General features: G+C 61.6%; 1 protein-coding gene across 7 annotated transcripts in view; it reads left to right on the top strand.

The window, feature by feature from the left end:
- Positions 1–26,624, top strand: part of ARVCF (armadillo repeat gene deleted in velocardiofacial syndrome) — a 36,822-nt gene that overhangs the window by 8,609 nt on the left and 1,589 nt on the right. Inside the window, exons 3-19 of one of the 7 annotated variants that reach the window (XM_001929642.4) lie at positions 8,329–8,556; positions 17,078–17,236; positions 17,404–17,924; positions 18,756–19,255; positions 19,760–19,943; positions 20,715–20,832; positions 21,208–21,379; positions 21,893–21,910; positions 22,843–22,914; positions 23,960–24,087; positions 24,280–24,430; positions 24,529–24,727; positions 24,811–24,922; positions 25,018–25,108; positions 25,393–25,449; positions 25,786–25,871; positions 26,357–26,476. In XM_001929642.4, coding sequence (XP_001929677.1) covers positions 8,347–8,556; positions 17,078–17,236; positions 17,404–17,924; positions 18,756–19,255; positions 19,760–19,943; positions 20,715–20,832; positions 21,208–21,379; positions 21,893–21,910; positions 22,843–22,914; positions 23,960–24,087; positions 24,280–24,430; positions 24,529–24,727; positions 24,811–24,922; positions 25,018–25,108; positions 25,393–25,449; positions 25,786–25,871; positions 26,357–26,464 — 2,886 coding nt within the window. In that variant the 5' untranslated portion in view covers positions 8,329–8,346 and the 3' untranslated portion in view covers positions 26,465–26,476. Of the gene's footprint in view, positions 1–8,328; positions 8,557–11,964; positions 12,100–17,077; positions 17,237–17,403; positions 17,925–18,755; positions 19,256–19,759; positions 19,944–20,714; positions 20,833–21,207; positions 21,380–21,892; positions 21,911–22,842; positions 22,915–23,959; positions 24,088–24,279; positions 24,431–24,528; positions 24,728–24,810; positions 24,923–25,017; positions 25,109–25,392; positions 25,450–25,785; positions 25,872–26,356; positions 26,477–26,624 lie in introns of those variants that run through there. The other 6 variants (XM_013983207.2, XM_021072782.1, XM_005670946.3 and 3 more) reach the window with 6 other exon arrangements.

Genomic DNA, 26,624 nt, shown 5'->3' with positions numbered 1-26,624 from the left:
ATTCCCAGGGTGTTTGGCCCCTGGATCCATTTTCCACCACTCCTGTCTTCCCTCTTGACAACTTTTTGTCCTTTTCTGCCATCTGCTTTGCATTTCTGTTCTGCTGCTGCAGGACAGTGTCCTAGCTGCTATTTGTGGCCTCTGCGGTATTTTTCATTAACTCCCCCTGGAACCCTCACCACCTATGGTCTTTCCTTCTCTGTATGGTTTGTTCCCAGCCCATCACTTCAGAGCTGTCTTTAGCCTCCTGAGGACACACCACCTGTTCCCTGATATTGGAGCCATTTACTAAATGGCAGCTCTGCCCCATCCCCAGCGGGAGTCTGCCCTGGGTGCTGGGCGCTGTGGCAGGTCTGTGCAGGCCACCCCACCCCTCCTGTCACAGAACCACCTTGGTATGGACCAGAGGCTGAGCACTTACAGGCTATGGGGTCAGGGGGAGGCCTGGCCTCAGAGGTCTGGGTAGGGCAGCCTTGCCAGGTGTTGACGACAGTAATGGAGTCTGCCCAGAACGCTGACCCTACAGGGGCCCTGGTCCTCCCTCCCCCACCACAGGACTTGTCAGGACTTTCAGGCCACCAACCACCCATTTCTTGGGACAGGTGAGGCCCCACAGGGCTGCTTGGCAAGCTCAGCCACAGCCACACAGTGTAGACGGGGATGGGGTGCCAGAACAGGTGTATAGGCATGATGTGTGGGTAGCTGCATGCCTGTGCCTGTGGGTGCCGGGAATCCCCAAGTTGTCATGCCCACTACAGTGTTCCCGCTCCCTCTCAGCAGGGGTGGGGCACACAGACAAGCCCAGCTCCCAGCAGGCCCTCACGGTATGTGGGGGGTTGGGGGGAGTGAGGCAGGGACACTGAGGGGCCCAGAGTCCACACTGGATAGGGGTGGGTTGGAGGCCCCTGCCTGGTCCCACTGGTCATTTGCATGTAAAAGGCAGGACTGTGCTGTTGGCTGGAGGCTGGTGGTGTCTGGACCTGTTGCCATGGGCACTCCTGGGCTTTAGGAGCAGAGATGGCTCCCAGGCAGGGGAGGGGTTGGGAGTAGAGGAACTGCATCCAGCTCAGCTTTTGGCAGTGGGGGGAGGCCTGGGAGGAGCCAGTGCTGGCTGAAGGCCACATGGGACCTTTTGATCCTGTGGGGCAAGAGCAAGGCTGGAAGGCCCTAGACCCTCCCTCCCTCTGGTTATGCTCCTGTCTCAGTTCTGATCCATCCAGGGCCAGGTGGCCACAGCCACTGTGCCTCTGCCTATGGCAGCTGAAGGGTCTTCCTAACACCTCTCCCCAACTGGGCCATAGGTCCAGTGTGGTTCCCAGTGAGGTAACTTCCTTCTAAAAGCTGAGCTCCAGGCCCCATCTCCCTGGACGGCAAGGCCCTGGCCTAGGCTTTGTGACGAGCCACCGCCCCCACCCCTTCCCAGGGCTGTGGGGAATATGGACCTGGTATTGCTGACAGTGGTTTGAGTAGGCACATCCTTTTGCACGTCCCGGCACCCAGAAGCATCAGCAGCTTGCAGGAATGCTGGCGGGAGGTGTGGTGGGGCCTCCCTGCTGACTGTGTTGGGGTCAGCTGCTTGGCAGCTCCCCTGAGTCCTGTGTGGATCTGCCCATAGAGGGACACATCTCTTCTGGGGCCAGCTCTGCCTAGTTCCATGGCCTGGGGGCCACAATCCCCAGCCTGGGAGCTTGGTTAGCAAAACTGCAATGGGTCAGACTGAGGTCGGGTGGGGAGGGCCGCCCAGGCAGGGCGCCCAGCATGTGGGGATACTGCCAAGTGCCTAGTCAGCAGTGGTCAGGGTGGCAGGGACCCACAGACTAGGGCAGGGGCGGGGGTGGGGGCGGGGGTGGGGCTCTGTGGCTGGGGTGAGCCTCCCTGACTGTGGGTCTGGGGCCCAGACAGGGCAACACGCTGAGGCTGGCGGGGGGGTGCACTTGGTCCCTGTCACCCTGCCCTGGACCTGCATTGTCCTTGTGGTCCCTTCTCTCTACCCCTGGAGCAAGCCAGGCCACAGCAAGTTCCCTCTTATCCAAGCCTGTCGTGAGGTCTTGGCTGCAGCGGGGTTGGCCATGTTCTCCAGAGCAGGCAGGCAAAGATGGGGGTGCCTACAGCAGGGGAAGTCAGGCCAGAAAGCAAGGGTCAAGGAGCCAGGCAGGCCTGGATGCATGGGCAGTCCCTCAGCAGGCCTGGTGCCAGACCCACACCATCTGACCCATCTGCCTGCCTAGGACTCCCTGTACCCAGTTCCCACCAAGGTCCCAAGCCTGATTTCCCATCTGGCAGGAAGTTTTCCCACTGTCAGTGCCTCCTCCACTCATCTCAGCAGAGCGTGTTTCTTATCAAAGCGATGGGCAGGCCGTGGGAAGTCCCTTGGCCCCACAGAGAGCCTCTCTGGAGCCCTGGGCCCATCCCAGTGACCCTTTCTTTGGACTGTGGGCAGGTGGTGCCATATGTTGTCTCAGCCCCTAATCACCAGGCTCTCACGCTCCAGCTTCCTCAGCTCTGCAACCTTGGAGGGGAGGGCTGGGCTGAGAGGCCCTGCCTGGCCCCCTAGAGACGTAATGACCACAGACTCCCGGGGGCTGAACCCCCACTGCCCCTCAAAGGGGCTTTGTGCCACCACAAAGAAGCTCTGTCCCTCTCGGAGAAGCTTGGGTGTTGCCATGGCAACATAGGGGGGTCTGGGAAGTAGGGGTCCAGCATCTTGGGGGGAAAGTGTGTTCTAGGCAGAGGGCACTGGTGCACACAGTCCACTGGTCCCCTGCTTGGCCAACACCTGCCTAGCTGTGTCTCAGTGGGATCCTCCAGGTCTCCTGGACCCCTGGGCCCCCAGATTGGAGTTAGGCTCCCAGGCCCCAGCAGCACTCGGATCTGCCAGGTCTGGTCCCAGCCTGGCTGTGTCAGTTCCCTCCTCAGGAACACCTTGGCCCCTGTGCCCACCCCAGGGCGTGGTCTGTGGGGCTCTGAGCCTGGACTCTCGGAACTGCCCCCATGCTGCTCTGCTCTCGTTGAGACAGGATGGGAGTTTGGAGGTGATGGTGGCAACAGACCAGCCCACCCCACACAGTGGGGCACCTTGGTGTTCTACCTCCCCTGACCCCCAGGCTCCCCTCTTAAGGTCAGGCTGGAGTGAGTGAGCTGCTGGGCGGGCACAGTGAGCACTGTGACTGCCAGCCCAAGCCCTCCCTGCCCGGAGCCCTGTGGCCTTGGGGTGCCAGGGCTGACTTCTGCAGAGACCGTGGATGAGGTGGGCCCTCACCGCCCATACCCATACACCTGGAACCGGTGGGGCCTCGCCCTCGGTCTGTGACTGAACTGGAGTCTGGGTCGGGCACAGAAAGAGTGGTGAGGGGGCTGCCCTGAATCCCAGCCCAGGGCCTGGGGGGCTGCCATTGAGCCTACCCCACAAGTCACCTAGAGATATGGGGGCTGCTACCGTCCACACAGGGAGCCTGCCCTGGCAGGAATCAGACCAGACCCTCTGGGGCTGCTGGGCACCTGGGGGTTGGGGGAAGCTCCCTGTGGCCAAGCCTCCCACAGGGCAGGGCAGCAGCTGGGGTGCTCGCCTACATCTGGCCTGCTCTCCCACCAGCGTGAGGCCTGCCTCTGCTGTGCCCAGCCTTTGGTCACCTGGCCACTCTCCGGCTCTGGCCCTGGCTGCAGGCTTTGTGAGCCCCTACAAGTGTCCCTGTCTTGACTGAAGCTGAGTGTCCTGCATCAGCACCCCTACAGCCCCTGGTCTCCCTGGACCACCAGTCCAGCAGCCCCTGTCTGGTCTGACCAGTGCTGCCATGGACTTGGCTCTCCCTGGGCCAAGGGTTCCCATCCACGCAGGGCCAGAACCCATCAGGGAGCAGAGCCCAGACTGTTCTCCTTGCGCAGGGCAGGTGTCCCCTGTGTGGCCAGCATGCTGCTGGGTGTCCATGTGGATAGTTTGGGAGCCATCTCTGTCCATCTCCCACCCCCGTGGTATCTGGTCACCTCCCTTGCTGGGGAATCTCCTTTCCAGGCTGAATTCAACTATAGCTCCCCCAGACCCCAAAAGCCCTGGGCTACCTTTCCCTCGGTGGTATGGACAGCACCACCCAGGCCCCTGGGGAGGCTCCCTGGCCTCGGGCTCACTTGCTAGGCCTGCTGGGGCAGGCATTTGCTTTTCTACCTCTTACCTATGTTGTGTTTACAGCTGCAGTTCTTGCTTCTGGATTAATGGACCTGCTGTAGCCCCAGGGCTGGGCCAGGAGCCCTGAGCCCAGAGCACCACCCTCCTTCCAGTCTCTCTTTCTGTGTGTGTGTGTGTGCACACACATGTGCATGCCCATTTCCACGCTCATCCTTCACACCTCATCTCTGGGCCACAAGCTTTGTTTGTGACCTTTCACCCTGAGTTGGGGTTTGGTTTTTTTTCTCCTGATCTATAAGAGCACCTTATAGATGAAGGATATCACTTTTCTGTTGGTTGTTGCAAAGACTTGCACTGATCCCAGTATGTCGACAGCATTTTGGATTATTTTTGTCTTTTTCTCTCTATCATGGAAAATTGCAAACACACAGCAAGAGAGAGTAGTGTGATGTGTCCCCATGTGCCCACCTAGCTTCCACGGCGGTAGGGTCACCTAGACGTACAGCCACACCTGTCTTCTGTCCAAAGGGCTTGCTACGTGCAATGAACAGAAGCCACCAACACAAGTGGTGCTTTCTGTAGATGTTGAGAAACGCTTCTTTTTGGCAAAGGCAGGCTGCTGCTTTTTCCTTGGCAGTGTCTTCCCCTGCTGTCGTAGAGGACAGAGTCTTCCTGTCCAAGCCCCTAGGCCCTGTGCCAACTACAGGTGACCCTGTGCTGTTGGCTGGGATGAACAGGCGTAGACCCCACCCAGTGGGAACCTTGCACCCAGGCCTCTGGCTGTGGCCCTTTCCCAGCCTTAAACACAGTGCCCACCCTTGTGGGCTCAGCCAGAAGCTGTCGCCTGGCTCCATCGGAACCCAGCAGGGGTGGGAGTGTAAAGATGGACCCTCACGAGGCCTGGCCAGTGACATAGGGAGCAGATCGCTGGGCCAGGAGCACACAGGGACATGGTGCCCTCCCAGACAAGTGAGTGGGCCTTGGCGCCACCAGGCCTAGGCTCTGCTGCTGCCACCCCATTTCCTCCCCATCTGGTGGGTGGGGCCAGCAACCCCCGAGGGAGGACAGAGGTGGTGGGCAGTGTGCCGACAGATGGCGGGTGAGGGGTCAGCACTGGAGCCCAGGCTTCCCGCCCGCCTCCCCTGCCGGCCTGACCCTTAGGAAATTCCTCTAATTCCTCAACCCAGATTGGACTCCATCCCCATAATTTGATTTTCTGGAGCAGGGTCTGGCTGGGCTCCTTGGAGCGGGAGGTCTGCTTCACAGGAAGACTCTGTGGGCATGGCTTCGGGGGAAGGGGAGCGTTTCCCAGTCCCTCCCATCGCCTGCATTGGCCAAGTGGAGTGGTGTTTCCGCCTCTTCCTCCTCCTCCGGGAGTATTTTCAGCCTCCCTCCTGCCCACCCAGCCACCTCCTCCCTGCTTCCAGGCCCGTCCATCCCTTCCTCCATCCCTCTGGGGCCACCCTAGGCTGCCCAGGCCCAGACACCTCCCCAGGACAGGACAGGCTATCTCTGGACGACAGTTCATCCCTCTCTTCTCACTAAATCCACTCCCTGGGTGGTGGTGAGTGTGGTGAGTGAAGAGTGGCCTCCACTGAGGACTGGCCAGGCCAGTGGCTGGGATCTGGGTCTAGGGATGAGGGGTCTGCCCGGCAGGCAGTGTGGAGCCGTGGCAGCTGGGCAGAGGCTGGGAAGGTGTTGGCTGGGAGGACAGCAAGGATCACCAAGGCCCCAGTCCCCCCAGGACAGCAGTGAAAGTGAGTCTGGAGTCCACCTCCACCCAGCATCAGCCAAGTAAAGTGCCCTCGAAGTCTCATGGCCCTTCTTAAAAACTCATACACATTTTGCCTTCCACATTATCGCATATTTATTGTTTAATAAAAAATAGGGTTTTGAGTTGCCATCAGAAAATCTGTCCTCTGGGGCACTGGCCTGGATGACCTTTGCCCATATATTCCTAAGCTGGTCCGTGCACCTTGGATCTACAGAGGCCATGGTGTTGGGATGAGCCTGGGTCTTCCGTGTTTCCAGATATGCCCCTGCCGGCTGCCTGTCTCTCGAGCACTGCAGGGCCACCCTCCAGGTCACCGGGGCTATGAAGCTGTGTTCTGCAGGCTTCATGCCCTCATCCTTGGGCAGACAGGGCACGGGTGGCTGTGGAGCACTTCCCCCCACTGGCCAGCTGACATTGGGGGTGTGTCTTCCTGAAGACACAGTCATTTTTAGCTCCAGCTGAGGGCACTGGGCGATGGAAAGGTCATTGTGGGCCTTGGCTGCCTTCTCAGAGTAGCCTCATATTTCTGGGCCCCTGGCCAGCCCACAGCCAGAGCAAGTGGGCCCCCTTTAGGGGGCTCCTTGGACCCCAGAGCCAGAACATGCTGAAGTGGAGGGCCTAGGGCAGGGAGGCTGGAGCCTGGGACTGTCCCCACATCCGCTGTCCCCAGGGTCTGTAGCCCAGGCCTTGTCCTGCACAGTCGGGGGAGGGAAAGCCTGGGGTCATCCAGGAACCCATGTCATAGCACAAGAGTTAGGGGGAGGGAAGCCACCTCTTGGCCACAAGGCCAACAGCTGCCCCTTGGGTCCTAATTGTCACCTCCGGGGCACACCTTCCTCATACGTGTGGCCCTAGCCTCAGCCATGCCATCCCAGGACCATGAGGCGCAGTAGAGATGTTACCCAGTTCCACCCTTGCCCCGCCCTGTGCTGTCCCACCATGTCCACCTGGACCAAGGTTCTGTCTAGCCACCCACAAGGCCTGGAGTCTACCCTGTGGCCACCGTGTGTGGACTGGAGCTGTGTGCAGGTCTGCATGCCCACGACCAGGATGTGCCGTGCTATTTGTCTCTTGTTCCCAGCTAGCCAGCAGACCTGGCCCACCACCCCCAGTGGTGACCTCCACCTCTTCCAGCAAGAGTTCAGTTCATTGTTGTTTCATTTGTGTGACAGGTGCTAGGGAGGTGCAGCCCAGCTTCCGGGACCCACACTGACCTCTTCCCTTGCTGGGCCTGGGTTTCCCTGGTTGTCACAGGGCATCGGGGATGGGGGTTCTCTGTAGTGTCCTTTCACCTTCAGTTGTGCCTGTACCCCCAAGCACGCTACTGACACAGTTGGCTCTGGTGTGGCTGAGCCCAGCACTGACCCTTCCTCTCCAGGGCTCCGTCCTTGCAGCTGGCTCGACCTGGGCTACACATCAGTACCCGATGAGGGGGCCTGGGGATTGGCCTTGGCGGGCTGGCCTGGGTCAGGCCTTGTGTGCACACAGATCTCTACATGAGTGGCTGCATGGCCTGTGCCCCGCTTGCTGCTGTGTGCCTGGGTCAGAGCACATAGACTTCTGCTGCTTTTTTGCCCACAAAAAACAAACATGCTGGGCAGCCAAGGAATGAGCGGTGAGGAAGAGCGCTGGCTTGTCTCTGCAGCTGCCAAGCCCCCGCAGCCCCCCCCCCCATTCTCCTGGGGCCCACAGGGGCAGCTCAGGACTGGGGCTTGGGCAGGCCTGACTCTTCCTGCACATTTGGCCTCAGGTGCCCAGGCTCTGCCCTCAGCCTCCCTCTGGATCGGGCATCAGGCTGCTTCTGGGCATAGAAGCTCAGCCCTGCTGTGCTCATACGGGCAGACACATCCTGCGCCCTGCTGGCATGGCTATGAGTGCATGTGGACTAGTGGTCTGCAGGCCAGTGTCATCCCCACACCTGTCTTGGTAGCCCAGGCACCCAGTGGCCGTAGGGTGACTTCTCACCCCCAGCCTGCTGGCGCAGTAGCTCTGCCACCTGCCCTGGGCCCCAGTGTCCACCTCAGTGAGATGGGCCTGTGCTGGTGCCATGATGTTAAAGTAAGCTAGCATATGCTGGGACAGCAGAGGGCCTGGTAGGTCCGAGAGCTGGTCATACCAGCTATCTCTGCCCCCATTCCCTCCCCTTCCCAGCAGCCTCTGGGTCACCAACAGTCTTAGCTGGGCCTGGCAGGAAGCAGGGAGCCTGGGTCAGAGCCCCACACGCTATAGGGAGGGAGCCGGCTGCTTCCGGCCACCCAGGATTAATGGCTTTTAATTTAGAATTTAATCAATGTGGCTTCTCTCCAGAGAGCTTGATGCTCTGGTCTGGGAGTGAGTCACGTGATCTGTGAGTGGGGTGAGCAGGGGGCTCATGGTGGCCTGTCCAGGGCCTCCGCCCTGGCCCCATCCCGACCTTGCTCTGCTTTGTCTACAGCCAGCCAGCATCCCGGTCATGGAGGACTGCAACGTGCATTCAGCTGCCAGCATCCTGGCCTCAGTGAAGGAGCAGGAGGCCCGCTTTGAGAGGCTGACCCGGGCCCTGGAGCAGGAACGGCGCCATGTTGCCCTGCAGCTGGAGCGTGCCCAGCAGCCTGGTGTGGGCAATGGTGGTGTAGGCAGTGGGCAGCCCCTGCCAATGGCCTGGCAACAGCTTGTCCTGCAGGTAACAGCCCAATGACTCAGGAAGTGTGAAAATGACCAAGTAGGGAAACAATCAAGGTACTTAAGTGTACCACAAGCAGTGACTTAATGAAAGACCTCCTAGGGCCTCTGGGGAGGGAAAGAAAGTAAGATTTCAGCTCCCTTGGCTATGCAGGGTATCGTGTGATAAATGGACAGGACACAGCCTGACCCTCAGAATAGCACTGTCCACTTGAGTGATCCCATAGGGCTCAAGAAGCTGGGAAGGGTCTGTTCTGGGCAGCTCAGCAGTCAGCCTGGTGACACAGGGTTTTGCTTCCATGGGGTCTCCTGCCCTCATTGCATGCCCAGGGGCAGCTCGAGCAAGGCAGAGGTTCTGCCTGCAGCCCAGAGGGTGACTAGCCATTGGTCCTGCTCGGCCCTACAGTTATAGTGCACTGTCTGCTCTGTGAGTAGGTCCCGAGAACTCCAAGGTCAGTGTGTATGGTCGGCTCAGGCTTCCCAGGCTCCTACACACACACACATGGTGCCCCGGTGCCTAGTCTGCAGATGGGGCAGCCGCATCTGGCTCTCAGCGTCCTGGGGGGAAGGCAGGAATGCCCTGCCTGGCCTTTGCTGCAACTGACTGAGGCGCAGGGCAGGGTATGGGCAGTATAGACCTCTCCCTGTCCCAGGAACCTGGAGAAGGGGAGGGTCTCTGGGTAGGGTGCTGCCTCACCACCAGGCTCAGAGGCCAGGGGGCAGCAGACTGTTGAGTTCCCTGGGCTCCTCCCAGCATGACCCTAGAGGCCCCCCCAGTGGACACCTCCCTGGGAGCAGTGTTGCTCTCCTAAACCTGGGAGATGGATCTCCTGGTGCGTCCTGCAGCCCATACACCCTCCCTTCTCTGGTCCTGCTGGCCCCCAGCTCCTAGGACCCAGGCAGGCTGCTGGCCAGGTGGGCCTGGCACATACGTGCCAGTGGCTTGGGGCAGCCTGAGCCTCTGGCTGGAGAGCAGAGGGGCAACTTAGGAGTCTTGGCTTCTTGGCTGAGACTGGCCCAGCTGGCTAGCCTCACCTAGCCTGGGTGTGTGGGGCTCAGAAGCAGTGGTCTGTCAGGGGGACCCAGCCAGTGACTGCCCCCAAGCCTTGAGGTTCCCATCTGCCAGTGGGCAACCCACACACACCCCAGCATGGTCCCCTGTCATAGTGGTCTCCAGGAGGCCCTGGTGCTGGCCACCCTTGCCATTTCATGGCTCTTACCAAGCCCACCACTGGGTGTTGAGGTAGCCATACAGCCAGCCCATAGCAGGCTGGAGCTGGGCCTCAGGCCTGTTCCCCCAAACTTGGGGCACAGAATAGCCTGGCTGGGCCACATGGGGACAGTGGCAGCCTCTGACCCTTCAGGCGCCGGGTGCTCTCTCCAGCCGTCCCAGCCAGAAAGGGCTCTGGCTTCCAGCCAAGAAGGCACTGCTGAGGGTTGATGCCCCCATAGGCAGATGTTCCCAGGGCCTGGAGCTGCCCCAGCCCTTGAGGGCTGCGACTAAAGATCAGGTCACCACCCTCCCGCACACTGCCCCTCCCCACTCAAGGGCCTCCAGGCCTGCCCTTGGTTGTCTGTGTCTTGGGAGGAGATGGTTTCTTAGGCTGACGTCAGAGAGCGTGTGTTCCCAGGACCGATGGGGACACTGAGGGAGGTAGGACCACAGCCAGCTGGCCAGGCCTGGTTGCCTCCATGCCAAACCTGCTTCCCAGACTCATCTCAGCACGAGGTGCCCAGTGACCCAACCTGTGAGCCACACAGCTATGTGGACCTGGTCCTCAGGGTCAGAGCCAGGATCTGCAAAGTTTGGAGACTGGTGGTGAAGCAAGTAGCTGGTGGGGAGTTGAGAGGACAGGGGGTGCTGCTGTGGTGCCCCCAGACTGCTCCACAGCCCTGGCTACCTGTCCTTCATCCTCTAGCAGAAAAGGACCCCTCTTCCAGCTATCTAGAGCAGGCTTGCTGGAGCAGGGCTGGCCCTCACCCAATGTGGGGCCAGGGTCAGGGTGGTGGGCACTTATTGGGACCCAGCCAGCTTTGGGCTAGGCCAGGATGGGTATGTGTCTGGAGCACTAGGAGCTGATGAAATTTGAGAGAGGACAGAAACAACTCACATGTCAGCATCCAGGCCAGGTGCCCTCAGGTCAGTGGTACAGGCTTCTGTACCAGGTGGCTCCACTTAGGGCTGACACAAATGGAGGATACAGGGGGCTAGCAGTTAGGACAACTCAGGGGAAGTTGAGGCTGAGGGACATGCAGAGGACACCAGAGTGCTTGAGCATGCAGGCTGCATGGCCTGTGTACATGGCATGTCCTGGAAGAGGAGTGGCCCAGGGCTTGGTTTTCTGAGTGGAGTCTGGGGACAAAAAGCTAGGAGGCAGAAAGCCCAGTCCAGGGCCTCCTCTCTTGCCCAACCCACCAAACCTCTCTGGGCTGGCCCCAGCTCTGTTTATCCCAGACTCTAGTTTCCTTGTTATGATGTGAGAACCACTGGCTTGCCCCAGCCCCAGCCCAGCCCTTCCCCGTATCTATGCTTACCTCCAGCCGAGCCAGTCTCCCAAAGTATGGCTGCACCTTCATGCCAGGCTGCTGGGGAAGCACCCCCCTCTGATTAACCACGCCTGTAGCCACCACTTCCCAGTAGATCAAAGGTGTGGAGGAGAGGGTCTGAGGCCACCTTGGCCCACAAGCTTGTGGCCAGGGTCACCCAAGAGTTGTGCTCCCTCCCCTCCCTTTGATCTGCCCTGACACGTCTCAGGGGATGGGGTCTCAGGCCTCTGTGACTTTATGAGGAGAATCCAGGACAAAGTGGGTCAGGGCAGGGCTGTTCGCCAGGTCCCAGTTGAGCTCTGTGGAGATGCTTGCTGGGGGGCCATGCTGGGGGGTGGGCAAGGGCCTGGGGCTGGATCTGGGAGGCCCGAGAGACCTTGCAACACTGGCATCGCCTTAGCTAGTGTCTCTTCGGTCCCCATTTCACAGCTGGGGAAAACTTTCTCAGCCAGGATGGGCAGCTGGTGCCGGGAGGGTGGCATTGCGTGATTACCATGGCCGCACTGGCCCCTGCCCTGCCAGAACTGTTTCCCCAGCTGCAGGAGAAAGACTGTGAGCTCTTTTACTGGAAGGAAACCGAGGCCTGGGAAGGAGTACTCGGCGGAGGAATGCCACCCTCGCGGTAGTGGATAGGAACCAGGACCCCGACCAGCCACAGCGGCGGAGGCCACTGGGGCCCCGGGCTGCACAGCCCCGCCCCGAGCCGGTGGGGGCGGGACCTCGCCCCGCCCGATTGGCCGGGCGCGGCCTCGCTGGATTGGCTGCCTCCGGCACCGCCCCACCCCGCCCCAGGTTGGCCACGCCCGATTGGCTGCTCGCCTCACCGCCCCGCCCCGCTCTATTGGCCGGTCACCGCCCCGCCGCCGGGGCCGCCCTGCGGGGAGCGAGTCCGCCGAGCCCGAGCCGAGCGGCTGAGGCACCGGAGCCGAGCCCGGTCCAGCCACCGCCGCCGGCCCGCGCCCCCGCGTCCGGCCCGATGCCTGCCGAACTCAGACAGGTTGGAGGGAACTTGGTCCCAGCCGGGGGCACCGTCCCGGGGACCGGCGGCTGAGGGCGGGGCGCCGGCCCTCCGGGAGGATCCGCTTTTGTTCGCGGAGCCGCGGCCGGAGGCGGCTATTGTCTGCGTCCGGGCCGGGGTCGGGCGGGGCGTCGGAGTGAGCGCGCTGTTGGGGGTGCGGTTTGGGAGGGCGGGCGCACCTCAGAGAACGCCCGGGACAGGTGCCTGGGACGGGGTGTTGGGCAGGGCCTTTCTGAGCAGCTCCCTGCGCGGGAGGGAGGCTGAGTCTGGAGAAAGCCGCGCGGGTAGGCCTCCCCCACACTCCCAGGGCCCCGGCTCTAGGGGCCCCCCCGCGTAGGAGCTTCGTAGCTTTCATGGAAGCTGGGTCTGCAGCGGTAGTGCACGTGGAGAGAGGGCTGGGGGACTGCCCTGCCCACGTGTGGAGGCAGAGGGGGGGTTCCAGCAACAGCATAGGGGAAGGCTCGTGCAGCCTGCACTCTTGCTCAGAGGGGCGGGCTCCACTAACAGGCGGGGAAACTGAGGCTGAGTGGAGAAGCAAGGGGGTAGCCAGGGGTAGATCTCCTACACACCTGCCCACCTGGACAGCTAGGTGCCTGCGTGCCCCAGAAATGGAGGGGCCATTTCAGAGGAGCTGGGGGAATCTGGGGCCAATGTGTGGGCTGGTCTTGGGGAAGCTGGGTTGGGTGACAGCCAGCCCTGCCACTGCTCACTTCCTGAGTCAGCTGGGCACCCACTGCCCCTTGCCCACTTGGCTACTCAGCGTGGGGCTGCAGCCTTGAAGGTGGACTGCTGTTTTGGAGGGCAAGCTCCCAGTCAGCCAGGGCTGGGTCTGACACTGTGGGCATCAAGGGAGAGGGTGTCTGTAGGGGCCAACAACTGGCTCCCTGGTGGGAGATGCTGGCCTGGCCTGGCCTCCATCCAGGACGGCCATGCTGGGTGGGAGGGCTGGCATTCCTCCACCCACCTCTCTGTTCATTCATCCAGTGGCAGCCATCTCGTGCTCTAGGGACCTGGCCAGGAGCTGTGGGAGCCAGGTGTAGGGTCCCACCTTAATCCATCCCTTGTGTGCCAGTGGGGCCATCAACTGGGTGGGGCCACCAGCCCACGCTCTGTTCTTCATGATCCAGACTATGGTACTTATCTGTCAAGGGCAGTTAGTGCAGGTGGATTCGAGCCTCTGGGACCCCCAGCCAGCCCCCATCAGTTGTTACTTGGCCTGTTTTCTATGTTCCCTTCTTCCGCCATTCCCACATGTGCCCCCAGAGGCTGTTGTGGGCTTTTGCTCAGGTGGTGGTTCCTCTGTGCCTTGTCGTGCCTCTCCTTTTTCTTTGCCCACCACACCTGAGACCTGGTCACAAGGTGGAACTGGAATGACCCCACCTGTCCCATGGCCTGAACGCCCAGGTCCTCCCTTTTTCCATACGAGGAAGCTGAGCCTGGGGGTGTGACGGGCCCAGGGCCCTCCAGATCTGGGCCTCTGGGGACCCCATTGAAAGCAGTGACAAGGTCCATCTTTTTGGGGTTCTAGTCACTTGTGTCCCTGGTTTGTAGTCCTTGGCCAGTTAAAGGGAACTCACAGGAAGCCCCAGGCCTATACTGCAGCCTCTTGCTGGGCCAGAGCTGTGGAGGGGAGCACTACAGGACAGGTTTGGGCCCTGGATAAAAGTGGAGGAAGGCTGGGCAGTTGTCCCAGTGAGAGTGGCAAGGATGAGGCTGGGGCCGAGGCAGGGTGACAAGAGGCAGTTGACAGGACTTGGCAGGGTTAGGGGTGTAGGGAGGGCTGTCTATTCTGGGGTATGGGGGAAATCTGGGCCAGCAGGGCAGGGGTCCCTGAGAGTGGGCTGGCCTGAGTAGGTGGACATGGGACTTAGGGCCCTCGAGCAGGGCCTAGAGGCCAGACAAGTATCCAGGTAGCCCAGTCAGCAGCCTCTGCTGAGCACTGACTTTCTTGGTTGTCCAGCCACTGTCGACCTCGGAGCTCCTTGTAGCCTGAGTCTCAGTTCCCCCACCTGCTGGCTGTGAGGTGCCCATAGTGGACACCTGGATGGGTGGCTGAGGGATTCTGGACAGGTTGACAGAAGACAGCAGGAGGTTGTGGGGCCATATGCCCTGGGTGCTGTCAGGAGAGCCTATGCACTGATGAGGTTGGGCTGGGTGCTCACACACGTGTATATGTGTGCGAGTGTGTGCCCCAGCGTGTGTAACAGGGGCCGGGCCTTCCCATGATCACTGGCTGACTCACGCTCCCGCCTGCCCCCCCCCCCACCGCCCTGGGTGAAGTCATTGCTGTTTTTAGCTCCCTGAGGTCGTTTGCCAGTGGGGCTCTCAGGGCCTCCGGTTCCCTCTTCTGGGTGCCCAGGATGGGTGTGGGTGGGTGACACTGCAGGGTTGCCAGGGCTTGTTGGGCTTCTGGCTCTCTGGACCCCCACCCCCTCATCCCCTGGCTCTGCATTGTGTCTTCAGGCTGGCATGAGAAGCAGCAGCCGGGCCCCAGTGGCATCAAGGTCCCAGATGTGCTCGCCCTCTGCCAGCCTCTAGCAGCACACCTCCTGACCTAGGGATGGAGGATTAATTATGCAGATATAGGAGTTCCTGTCGTGGCGCAGTGGTTAACAAATCCGACTAGGAACCATGAGGTTACAGGTTCGATCCCTGCCCTTGCTCAGTGGGTTAACGATCTGGCGTTGCCGTGAGCTGTGGTGTAGGTTGCAGACACGGCTCGGATACTGCGTTGCTGTGCCTCTGGCATAGGCTGGTGGCTACAGCTCTGATTAGACCCCTAACCTGGGAACCTCCATATGCTGTGGGAGCGGCCCAAGAAATGCCCAAAAAAAGACAAAAAAGAAAAAAATTATGCAGATATATGCACACCTAAGGGGCCCATCCCACAGCAGTGTCCTAGACCTCCTGGTCCCCTCCTGTGGGTCTGTCCTCTGCCTTCCCTGCGCTCATAGCCATGGGACGCTGCCCCACCCTGGGCCTAGCAGAGAGCTCACTACCTGCCGCACTTCTGCTCCCATACTTATCAGATACAGAAGGGGCTGCCGAGGTCCCGGGCAGTGATAGGCTGTCCCAGTGCATGCAGGGAGTACTAGGCCACCCTGCCCCACAGCCCACTAGCAGCTCCCCACTCGGTCTCAGTCCACTGCTCTTTCTCAGGAACAGCGTCCCTTCTTCTTGGGCAGGTCCTCACCTGCATGCTGCTTATATCCTAAGACAGAAGGTGGCAGTCAAGGCTGTGGCCCACGAGGGTGACATGTGGCTAGAACGCCTTTCTCGTGGGTGCCTGGAATCTCCCTGTTAGTTTGTGAAGTTCCGGGTAATCCTCTTGCCTTTGTCAAGCCTCAGTTTCCTTTCTTACAAGATCTCACATGTTGTCCTCTGAGGCCGTGCTTCTGGGGGAGGGGGTGCATTCTGTGACCTCTTTCTCTGTCACCAGAGCTGAGGGATTCTAGCGAGTTGATACAGGCATCTCCCTGGACCCCTGAAGAGGTTGCAGGAGCCCAGAGCCTCTACACTGTGTGCAATGGGGCGGGGAGGGGGCACACATTCCTTTAGGAGAGGACCCCAACCTGGGGAGATGTCACATCCCAGGACCCTGGGGGGCAGGCCCTGAGGACAGCCCTTGGCACCTTGCCTTGCATACTCCCAGGCCTGGGAATGGGAGCAGGGCAGGCCTCTGATGCCAAGCAGATGTGAGTCGAGATCCCAGCCTTCCCTGGGTTTTGGCTCCCTGTCTGTGTAGGCCTCAGGGACCTGGGGCCCAGGCAGGGAACCCATCTAGCAAGACAGGGGCCTGGGCTCTGGAGCAGGGCCTGTCCTCCTGCTGACCCAGCCCTGGCTGCCCAGGAATGTGCTCCCCCCACCTCCCCACGTCCGCCCACAATGGCTTGGGTTTCAGCTCCTGCCCATCCTGGCCAGATGCTGATCCTGGGATGTTGGCGCAGTGCGGGGGATCTGTGTGATCAGAGGCCCAGGGCTGGACTGTGGCCCTTGGGTCCTGTGCCACTCAGCATAGTGGGTCTAGCCCATTTCTGTTGTGGGCTTGCCTGTCCTTTCCAAGCTTTAGTTTCCCCACTGGCAACTCTGGCCAGCGAGTGTGTGGGCATTAGAAGAGCCTCTACAACAACAACAACAAAAGACAAAAGACAAAAGAAAAAAAAAAAAAAAAGAAGAGCCTCTGTCCAGGGATGTCGGCAAGGGGGGCCAGGAGCTAAGGGCCAAGGCTAGGGAGTCCTGGGGAGTGTGCAAGAGGGGCCACTGGGGTTCCCATTGAAAATCACCTGGGCTCCATTAGCCTGAGTCCACCTTCTCTGGGCTCTGATATGACACCTAGGGTCTCAGTGAGGGCGCTGGCCATTGGCCTGGGCAAGGTAGGCCAGGCTGTGCCCACTCAACACCCCAAGAATGTCAGGCCGGAAGGAGTGAGCATATTTTGGTGCTCTGAGTGCACAGCGCATCCTGGGAATTGGGTATTTCTGTCCTCTGAGGGCGTCTAGCTGGCTTTGGGGACAGATGGAGCCTGGGTAGGACCACAGGGAGTTGACGAGCCATGTGGAAACTGCCACCCTGTGCACTCGAGGTGTCTGAGGGAAGGGGCCCAGGGACCCTGGGGCACCCCGCCAGGGTGATGAGTGACGTCAGGTGTCCTGCGGGTCCTTGGGTCTCCAGGAGCCTTGGCAGCCAGGCCTCAGCTCAGACAGAGCTGCCCAGGACTGGGCCACTGGGGCTGGGGCCTTCTCAGATGGCTCGACCCAAGGAGGCCACAAGGTGGGGCCACCCCCCACAACTCCATGGTCACCTCCTCGGCTTTCAGAGGCAGGACTGAAACAGGCCCTGGGGTAGTGGGTTCCTGACAGGGCGAGGAGGCCCTCCTGGCATCCAGGCCAGCACAAGGTCTGCTCTCCTGTGCCGGCAAGCACCACGTCCGTCCACCAACACCTGCCTCCTCACCCAGGAGCAGAGCCCGGGCAGCCAGGCCTCACTGGCTACGATGCCAGAGGCACCTGAGGTGCTGGAGGAGACGGTGACAGTGGAGGAGGACCCTGGCACTCCCACTTCCCATGTGTCCATCGTCACATCGGAAGATGGCACCACTCGTCGCACGGAGACCAAGGTACCAGGGCCCGGCAGCGGCAGCGGGCAGGCTGTGTGGCACAGTGGCCCCATCTGTAAAGCGGGCTGTGTCCTGGCCTCCTGCAGGCTACCCCTTACTGGCCGGAAGGCTGAGGTCACCCTGGCCTCTCAGGCTGCCAGCCCACCAGCCACCCCCTTACCCACCAGGTCACCAAGACAGTCAAGACAGTGACCACGCGAACTGTGCGCCAAGTGCCTGTGGGCCCCGATGGCCTCCCGCTGCTGGATGGCGGCCCCCCGCTGGGCCCCTTCACCGACGGCCCCCTAGACCGGCACTTCCTTCTGCGTGGAGGCGGCCCGGCAGCCACACTCTCCCGAGCCTGCCTCAGCGGTGGGAGTGGCTTTCCTGACGAGCCCCGTGATGTCCCCAGCTATGGCAGCCTGTCCCGTGGGCTGGGCGTGCGGCCCCCGCGTGGAGGCCCCCTTGGCCCAGGCCCTGGTGATGGCTGCTTCACACTGCCTGGCCGCCGTGAGGCCTTTCCCCCAGGCCCTGAGCCTGTGCCACCGGCCGGCCGATCCCAGCCCGAGCGGTTCCAGGCAGAGCCCTACGGCTTGGAGGATGACACTCGCAGCCTGGCTGCTGATGACGAGGGTGGCCCTGAGCTGGAGCCTGACTATGGCACAGCCACAAGGAGGAGGCCAGACTGTGGGCGGGGCCTTCGCACCAGGTGAGCCCCCAGGTGCTGCCATCGTCTCCAGGAAGCCTTCTGTCCACCCCTGCCACAGAACACTGCAAGGGTGGGCTGGCTATGGGGCTGTTAGTCACCCACACCTTAGCTTGCATTGTCCTCAGCTCTTCTCAGGGACAGTGGCAAGGGTTGAGGTGAGTTGCACTGGGCACCCTCCCTGCAGGTCTGGAGCATGAGAAGCTGTGACAGTGCCTGCACTTGCTGCCCTTGCTCCAGCTGTACGGCCTGGAAGACCAAGGGGCTCAGGGTGTCTTTCTGAGCTTGAGTCCAGCCTCTCCTCCATGTGCAGTAGTAACCAGAACCCAGGCACCCCTTCCTGTCCCAGTGTAGCCTCTGGTCTGTCTCTTCTGTCCTCATTTCTGTCTATAGGGTAGGAAAATGACTTAGCCTGAGTCTGGGTTATGCTGTGTGACCACGAGACACTAGACCACCTGCCAGCCTCAATCCCTCACCTGGGAAGCGGGTTTGACATTGGGCTTGGGGAACTGGTGGCCTGAAGAGATGGCTGTGGGCACATCTTGGGGGAGCCCCAGCCAGACATGGGCCCCTGGGAAGGTGGGACCCCAGTACAGACAGGTTTCATAAAAACACATAGCTTGGAACAGGAAAACTGCCTTGTGATGGGGGTGAGTGACTTCTCCGTCTGTGAGTCTTGGCTGTGAGTCAGTTCTTGCTGAGCCATGGTGTGACTCTCAGCACGGATGATGCTGTAGCGTTGTGGGTTCATAATCCCCAAGAAGTGTGATGGGCAGCTTGGGACAGGGCTAGCAGCCACGAGAGGACAGTCATGCGCCCTGCTCGCTTGCACAGGGCCTATGAGGACGTGGCGGATGATGGCGGTGAGCTGATGGAGGAGCGGCCCCCATTCCCGGTCACAACAGCGCCACTGGCCCAGCCTGAACGTGGCAGCCTGGGTAGCCTGGACCGGGCGGTGCGGCGCTCACCCTCGGTGGACAGTGCCCGCAAGGAGCCGCGCTGGCGGGATCCCGAGCTGCCTGAGGTGCTGGCTATGCTGCGGCACCCGGTGGACCCTGTGAAAGCCAACGCGGCTGCCTACCTGCAGCACCTGTGCTTCGAGAACGAGGGCATCAAGCGTCGCGTGCGGCAGTTGCGTGGGTTGCCACTGCTCGTGGCCCTACTGGACCACCCTCGAGCAGAGGTGCGGCGCAGGGCCTGTGGGGCGCTGAGGAACCTCTCCTATGGCCGGGATTCCGACAACAAGGCTGCCATCCGGGACTGCGGCGGTGTGCCCGCCCTGGTGCGCCTGTTGCGGGCTGCTCGGGATAGCGAGGTCCGTGAGCTCGTCACAGGTGAGGCGCTGGCCACCAGAGCCCCTGTTCAGCTAGGCATCAGTTCAGTTGCCCTGACAGGTCTCTACCTCTGGGCCTGGCTGCCTTGTGCCCCTCAGGCAGGCCCCCCTCCACACCAGCTCCCACATTCCTCTGGGTCCCGTCTCCTTGGTCTCCCCAACTCGGCGGTGGTGGGGTGATGACCCTTGGTGTGGCCCTAGCAGTGATAGCCCCACCTGCCTGCCTCCCTGCCTGAGGAGGGGTAGGGAAGAGAAGGCCCCTGCTAGCTCAAGGCTCCCTGCCAGCCCCTGGGGGCTCCTTCACAACTGGGGAGCCCCTGCTGGGTATGGGGTGCTCATCGCACCCACACTAGAGCAGCACCCAGGACCTGCCATGGCTTGTGTCACTCCCACCTTCCTGTGTGAGCTGGGGCCCAGGAGGGAGGGGCAGGTCCTGAGAGGGTCCCCAGGAGGAAGCTGGGACAGTGCCTGCAGTCAGCACTGGCTGGTCCATGACACCCTGCAGGCACACTCTGGAACCTGTCATCCTATGAGCCTCTGAAGATGGTCATCATTGACCATGGCCTGCAGACGCTGACCCATGAGGTCATTGTGCCGCACTCGGGCTGGGAGCCAGAACCCAATGAGGACTCCAAGCCACGGGATGCTGAGTGGACAACTGTCTTCAAGAACACGTCGGGCTGCTTGAGGTGTGCGTGGGGCCAGGCCCATGCTCCACTCGCGGCCCCCAGGGCTGTTCACAGCCAAGGAGGCAGGAGCCAGGCCCCAGAGACTGTCCACCTGGGGACTGCTGTTCCTGGGGCAGCTGCGTCCTCGTGTCCAGGGAAACATGGAAGACAGCCATCCAGGCCTCAGCGTCAGAGCCACATTACAGTTCCCTGAGCCCCTAGTTTGGGCCTGATGGGCAGTGCTCAGCCAAGGGCAACCCCTGAACAGTGTCTGGCCTCCTGTGTACCCCCAGCTCCAGCTCTACCCAGTTTCTTCCCTGTCACCATCCCAGCCAGGGGGAGGCTAGGATCCTCACCTCCAGTCTGATGTGGAGGGCTCATCTCACCTCCACATGACCTGTGCTCTCCCCTCCCATCCTTGAGGCCCTGCAGAGACCTCACAAGCAATCCTGGGTCCCCATAGTCCTGCCTGCCTTTTTGGATACCACCCCACGACCCTGTGTGGTCCCAGTCTTGGGCAAGGAGGAGCCCTAAGCTGCCACTGGGGCAGGGGGAGTTAGGGGAGCCCGCCACCGCCCCCCCCCAGATGCCAGGCCAGGGCCCCTTCTGCAGCCTCAGCAGTGGTCAGGCCATTGCCTCCCCTCATCCACTGCCAGACTGCTGTAATTCACCAATAACCTTAACAGTGTGGCATCAGCATGTTCTGCAGATAAAACAAGACCCCAAAGCTGGGTGGGTGCCAGGGGCGTCTGGTAGGAGCCGGAGTCACAGGGCTTGCTCTTGATCACCCAGGAATGTAAGCTCAGACGGTGCAGAGGCGCGGCGGCGGCTCCGAGAGTGTGAGGGGCTGGTGGACGCACTGCTGCACGCCCTGCAGTCGGCTGTGGGCAGGAAGGACACAGACAACAAGGTGGGCAGCAGGGTGGCCCAGCAGGCCCCAGGCGGGCTCAGCCTCTCAACCTCCCACAAAGGGTGGGGAAGCGGAGTGGGAGCCCTAAGCTATCTGGGCGGCACAGAGGGGAATGGGTGTGTGGGTTTGGGGCAGCGCCCTGGGAGTGGGCACCTCGCAGTGGCCACACTGTGAGGCCTGGGACAGGGTCCTATGCCCAGTAGGTGCTCCCCTCACCCCCTTCCGGGGGTTATCACCTGACTGGGCCCCTAACTCAGGCTTCCCATTCTCTACATCTGCGGGCCCTTGTGTTCTCACTGGTTGTGTTCAGTCTTCCCTGGGGGCCAGCAGCCCCGTGCCGCCCGGCCCTGCCCCAGCAGCCCCCTCTCCCCGCAGTCGGTGGAGAACTGCGTGTGCATCGTGCGGAACCTGTCTTACCACGTGCACAAGGAGGTGCCTGGGGCCGACAGGTACCAGGAGGCCGAGCCTGGGCCCCCAGGTGGTGCTGTGGGCTCCCAGCGCCGGAGGAGGGATGACGCCGGCTGCTTTGGTGGCAAGAAGGCCAAAGGTGTGTGGGTGGGACTGGGGTGCCACTCTAGGACCCCCCAACCCCAGCACGCTGAAGGCTCTTCACACCCATGTGTGTGAGAGTCATGGTCTGGGAGCCAAGGAAGGGGTGCTGTCCCGGGGCCCCAGCTGCAGGCCACACTGCCTCCATCTGCACTGGTGTCTGGACACAGGCCCTCAGCTTTCCCAGCTTGGAAGGTACCAGGACGGTGCCACCTCCTGGTGCTGGCAGAGCACCTGAAGGCCCTGAGAGCTGTCCCAACCCCTGATGCCAACTCCACCACGGGAGCAGCTGCCAGTGCTCCCCAGCAGCTTGGGGGAAGGGGTGTCTGTGCACCACCTTCACCTATGCTCACTCCCCTCCCCGCCTTTCCTGATCCCTGTCCCACTGTGTGCACTTGGCCCTCAAAAGTAACCAGGGTGAGATTCCCTGTGCCCAGTGCCTTCCGGGAGGGCGTGGGGTGCTGCTCGCTCAGGTTCCTCTCCTCTCTCCTGTGCTTCCCCGGCTGCCCAGAAGAATGGTTCCATCAAGGTAAGTCCCTGTTGGTCCTGCCCTGCAGGCCTGATGGGCACAGTGGGCACCAGGGACCCCCCTGTTGTTCAGGCAGCCATCTCCATGACAACTGCAGCACCTTCCAGTGTTAGGAAAGCCCCATCCATCATGGTCCCTTCTCTGGGCAGCTGTCTCCATGACAACTGCCTGGACACGACAATGGCAGGAATGTCAGCCCTGGACTGGTTGGGAGGCTGAGTGGCTGGGCTGGGCCTGGAGCAGGAGCCCAGGGTGGACAGGACCTGGGTGTGTCCATCCCCAGGGGCGCCAGGGATTTGAGTCTGTCCCTCTGATGGTTTGGGGGGTGTGGCTCAGGCCCCAGGAGGTGGGGTGGGGCCCTTGATCATCCAAATTCAGCTCTGCCACCCAAGGAAGGGGAGGTCCATTATCTCAGAGGCTGGAAGGTGGTGAGCTGGCTCTCACAGAAGTATGCAGGCCAGTGTGACAGGTGTTAGGAGTTGCTGCTGCAGGGGCCTGAGGTGGGGGGCTTGCCTTGCCCCCAGCTCAACTTCACTGTGTGACCAGGAGTGTCCTGACCCTCCAAGCCCTTAGCTTCCCTGTCTGCACCTCCCAGTCCCAGCCTGGTCTTCTGAGCCCCTCAGTTCATGTACGTGGTGGCCATGGAGTGACCATTGGCAGGGTCTGCAGTGCAGCCCCCAGCTTCTGATGAGGGATGAGTCCTGGTTGCTCAGGCAGGGCTGGGGGCAAGGCAAGCCCCCAGGGCCCACTCCCATCCCTGGGCTTCCCTGCTGGCCTGAACTCAGAGGAGTGCTCTGTTCTAAGGGCCTCCAGGGCCCAGTCTTGAACATGGGGGCACTTCTGGGTCCTGAGTTGGAAAGTCTGTACTCACCTTTCCTGACACAGCTGCTCCATGTGGGGTCCCCTCACCTCTCACTGCCCTTCCGTTCCAGGGAAGAGGGATGGTGAGGTGGACCATAACTTTGACACCTTGGACCTACCCAAGAGGACTGAGGCTGCCAAAGGTGAGTGGGGGGAAGTGGAGTCCATGAGTTAAGCTTTGTGCCCCCAAGCAGGCCTGCAGGGCTGCCGAGATTCTGTGGGGAAACAGGCCCAGTGGTATGGGGTTCCCTGGAAAACACCCTGGTCACCAGCTGAGGGCTCAGAATCAGGGTCTCTGCACAGGTCACTTACAGCAGGATGTGGGGGCTGGGTCCCGTAGCACATGAGAGGCTGGCGGGGGTCCCATTGAAGGGTTGGGCTACCCGGGCAGGGTCTCCCCTGCAAGCTGAGTTCAGACTCACTCTGAGGGGTTCAGAGCCTAAGGGTACAGTCAGATTCATCCTTCTTGCCCTGTCTGTTGGAGTCATACTGTGTGTGGCAGTGTTCTGGGAATCCTGCCTGAGAGGTGTGCCTCTTGAGCCCAGATGTCCCCAAGCAGGGTAGAAGGACCCAGCCAAGGGAGCATCACAGGCTATGGGACCAGCTCATGCAAATGCCCTGGGGGTGCAGGGTGCAGTATGTGCTTGGAGCATCTGGTGAATAGGAAGCTGGAGTGCAAGGGGCATGGGATATGAGGACTGGGAGGTGGTGGCATGGGGGTGGGAGAAGGTGATGTCCCATGACACAGCCCCAGTATGGAGATAGGTTTGGATGGCTGTCCCACCCTCATCCCTGGAGTACCACTGCCAGGCTGAGGCCTCAGTGAAGAGTGACCAGGAGTGGTTGAGCATCTCTGATGTGGAGCCCCCCATAACCATATATGTAGGGGTGTTGCTAGGGAGTTGAGACCTGTTCCTAGGGGAGCCGCCTGGCTGCTGCTTCCCTCCCCACCCTAGGCTGCCTGCAGGCTCCAGCTGCCAGCCAGGTCCCATTTCTTTGGCAGTGGAGTCAGAGGAAGAGTGACCTCCCCCAAACTTACTGCTGCCTCAGAGCCTCTCTTGATACCCATGTGAAATGGGAAAGCTTTTCCTCCTGGGTGGCCATAGGGGTGAATATGTTGGTGCTAAATACTCTCTGATAGGGGGTGGGGGGCTGACTGACGGTGGGGTGCGGGTGGTCTGCGCCCAGGCTTTGAGCTGCTGTACCAGCCCGAGGTGGTGCGTCTCTACCTGTCCCTCCTGACGGAGAGCCGGAACTTCAACACCCTGGAGGCTGCAGCCGGTGCCCTGCAGAACCTCAGCGCTGGCAACTGGGTGGTGAGAGGCCGGGCCTGGCAGGGAGGGGCAGAGGGAATCCCAGGAGGCTTCCGGGTGAAGGCGGGCGCACAGCACGGCTTTGTCCGGCGAGGGAGAAGGACTGTTAGCTGGAGGTAGCGGCCAGGGCTCAGGTAGGCAAGTGTCCGCATGCGGCGCGGCCGCGCTGAGCACACCCCCGCTGCCCCACCGCAGTGGGCCACGTACATCCGCGCCACGGTGCGCAAGGAGCGCGGGCTGCCAGTGCTGGTGGAGCTGCTGCAGTCGGACACTGACAAGGTGGTGCGCGCCGTTGCTATCGCCCTGCGCAACCTCTCGCTGGACCGGCGCAACAAGGACCTCATCGGTGAGGACAGGGACTGGAGTCTAGGGTCCGGACCCCCTCCGTACTCCTCGCGCCCCCCTCCCGCCTGCACTGGCGCGCCCTCACCGCCCTGCCCGCAGGGAGCTACGCCATGGCAGAGCTGGTGCGAAATGTGCGCAGCGCGCAGGCCCCTGCGCTGCCGGGAGCCCGCCTGGAGGAGGACACAGTGGTGGCCGTGCTCAACACCATTCACGAAATCGTGTCCGACAGTCTGGATAACGCGCGCTCGCTGCTGCAGGCCCGTGGTGTGCCCGCGCTCGTGGCACTGGGCTCGGCCAGGTGGGTAGGGGAGTGGCGGGGGTCAGGGCTGGTCCCCCAGATAGGCGGGGCGGGGCCAGACGCTGACCCCGCCCCGGTCGCAGCCAATCCGCGCGGGAGGCGAAGGCCGCGTCCCACGTGCTGCAGACCGTGTGGAGTTACAAGGAGCTGCGTGGTGCCCTGCAGAGGGATGGCTGGACCAAGGCGCGCTTCCAGGTGAGGCCGCTGGCCCTTCCTCTCTCATTTTGCCCGGATGGGTCCCTCACGGGAGCACCGCTGACCCACTCTGTTTATGTATTACACCACTGCAGTCGACCGCTGCTAATGCTAAGGGGCCCAAGGCAGCTCCGAGCCCCGGAGGCTTGGACGACAGCACGCTGCCGCTGGTGGATAAGAGCCTCGGTGAGCACCGGGCAGGGCCCATCCCCAGGTTCAGGAGTACCTGCCCACCTGGCAGAGGCAGGGAGGGAAGTGGGTCCCCTCCAGGAAGATGGCCCCGCCCCCGCCCCTCCCCCTCCCGTCCTCCATTCTCTCTATGATGGCATCAAGCTGGGGGTAACAGTGCCAGCAGACAGAGGCCTAGCAGAGTGGTGTAAAGATGTTAGTGATAAAAGGTACCCAGGGTGGCAGAGGCCACCGGTAGTCCCCCACTTGCAACCAACCAGCCACCTGCCTGTGCTTTGCAGATGGTGGCGAGAAGCCAGGCAGCCGGGACATGATCCCCATGGAGGCACTTAGTTCGGGTGAGTGCAGGTGCTGGTGTGCTGTTTGTTTACCACGTGGCAAGGTGGGTTTGGAAAAGAGATCTGGTTTAGAGGTGCTCAGGAGTGAGGGCTGGGGCAGCCAGTTATGGTCACTGCCCAGATGTGCCCAGTCAGCCAGCTGAAGGGCGGCTGGAGAGTTCTGAGCCACTGTGGGGGAGTAAGCGAGAGGCTTCAAGGCCCCACTGTGAGAAGGCCTGATTCAGAGTGGGCAGTTGGAGGGCCTCTCCAGATGCACCCAGGCCCAGGGCCCCTTGCACCAGGACATTGGTTTCTTGGTGCCTGCTCCAGAGTTCCCTTCCTGCCTACACCCTGCAGATGGGTACTCCACCGTTGACCGGAGGGAGCGGAGAGCTCGAGGCAGTGACCCTACAGGGGAGGCCTCTGAAAAGGAACCGTTGAAAGTAAGTGGCTGTGGGCAGGTGTCCAGGGATTGCCTTGGGCCCGGGGTGGGACTCACTTGCAGGCCGGCCACTGGGCCAAGAGACTGGTTCAGGGAGTGGCCCTTCTGTCTCAGCAACCTCCCATTGGAGCCAGCCTGCGGGTGCAAGTGGTTGGAAGCTCATAGCCACTGGGAGAGAGGAGGCACAGGACAGAGGGCTGTTGGGGGAGCCTGAGCAAGCGTGTCTGCATCCCTCCCTGCATGCGTGTGCGTGCGATGGCCTGCATGGCCTCGCCTCCAGGGCAGCCCTTGATGCCTGCTCTGCGCCAATGCTTTGGGCACAGGACTCTTCTCAGCCACACTCACTCAGCAGCTCTGAGCCACACTTGCTCAGCTCCCTTTGCCCCCAGCCCTGCCCACTGACCACTCAGCCCCCACCAGCCAGCCCTGACTAACCTGCCTTGTTCTGCTTCTAATGCTCTCCTGCCCACTGCCTGTCTGCTGCAGCCCAACCCCACCAGGAAGGTTCCTCCTCTGGGGCCCAGCAGGCCCGCGGTCAGGCTGGTGGACGCCGTGGGGGATGCTAAGCCTCAGCCCGTTGACTCCTGGGTCTAGTTTGCATGCCGGGTACGTTTGTCTGACCTCCACCCACCCGACCTTGCCTATCCAGGCAGGACCTCACCTCGCTGGCTGTCTGCTCTATTCTCCCCGCGCGCTCCCCGCAGGCTGGCCTTGAGCTCAGCGGTCCTGTAAAGCCACGGGAGGGATGAAGGGC

Source organism: Sus scrofa, chromosome 14 (assembly GCF_000003025.6).
Source record: "Sus scrofa isolate TJ Tabasco breed Duroc chromosome 14, Sscrofa11.1, whole genome shotgun sequence".
In the NCBI taxonomy this organism is placed as follows: Eukaryota; Metazoa; Chordata; class Mammalia; order Artiodactyla; family Suidae; genus Sus; species Sus scrofa.
The sequence above is the reverse complement of the archived record's forward strand: the minus strand, read 5'-3'. Positions and strand labels throughout refer to the sequence as shown.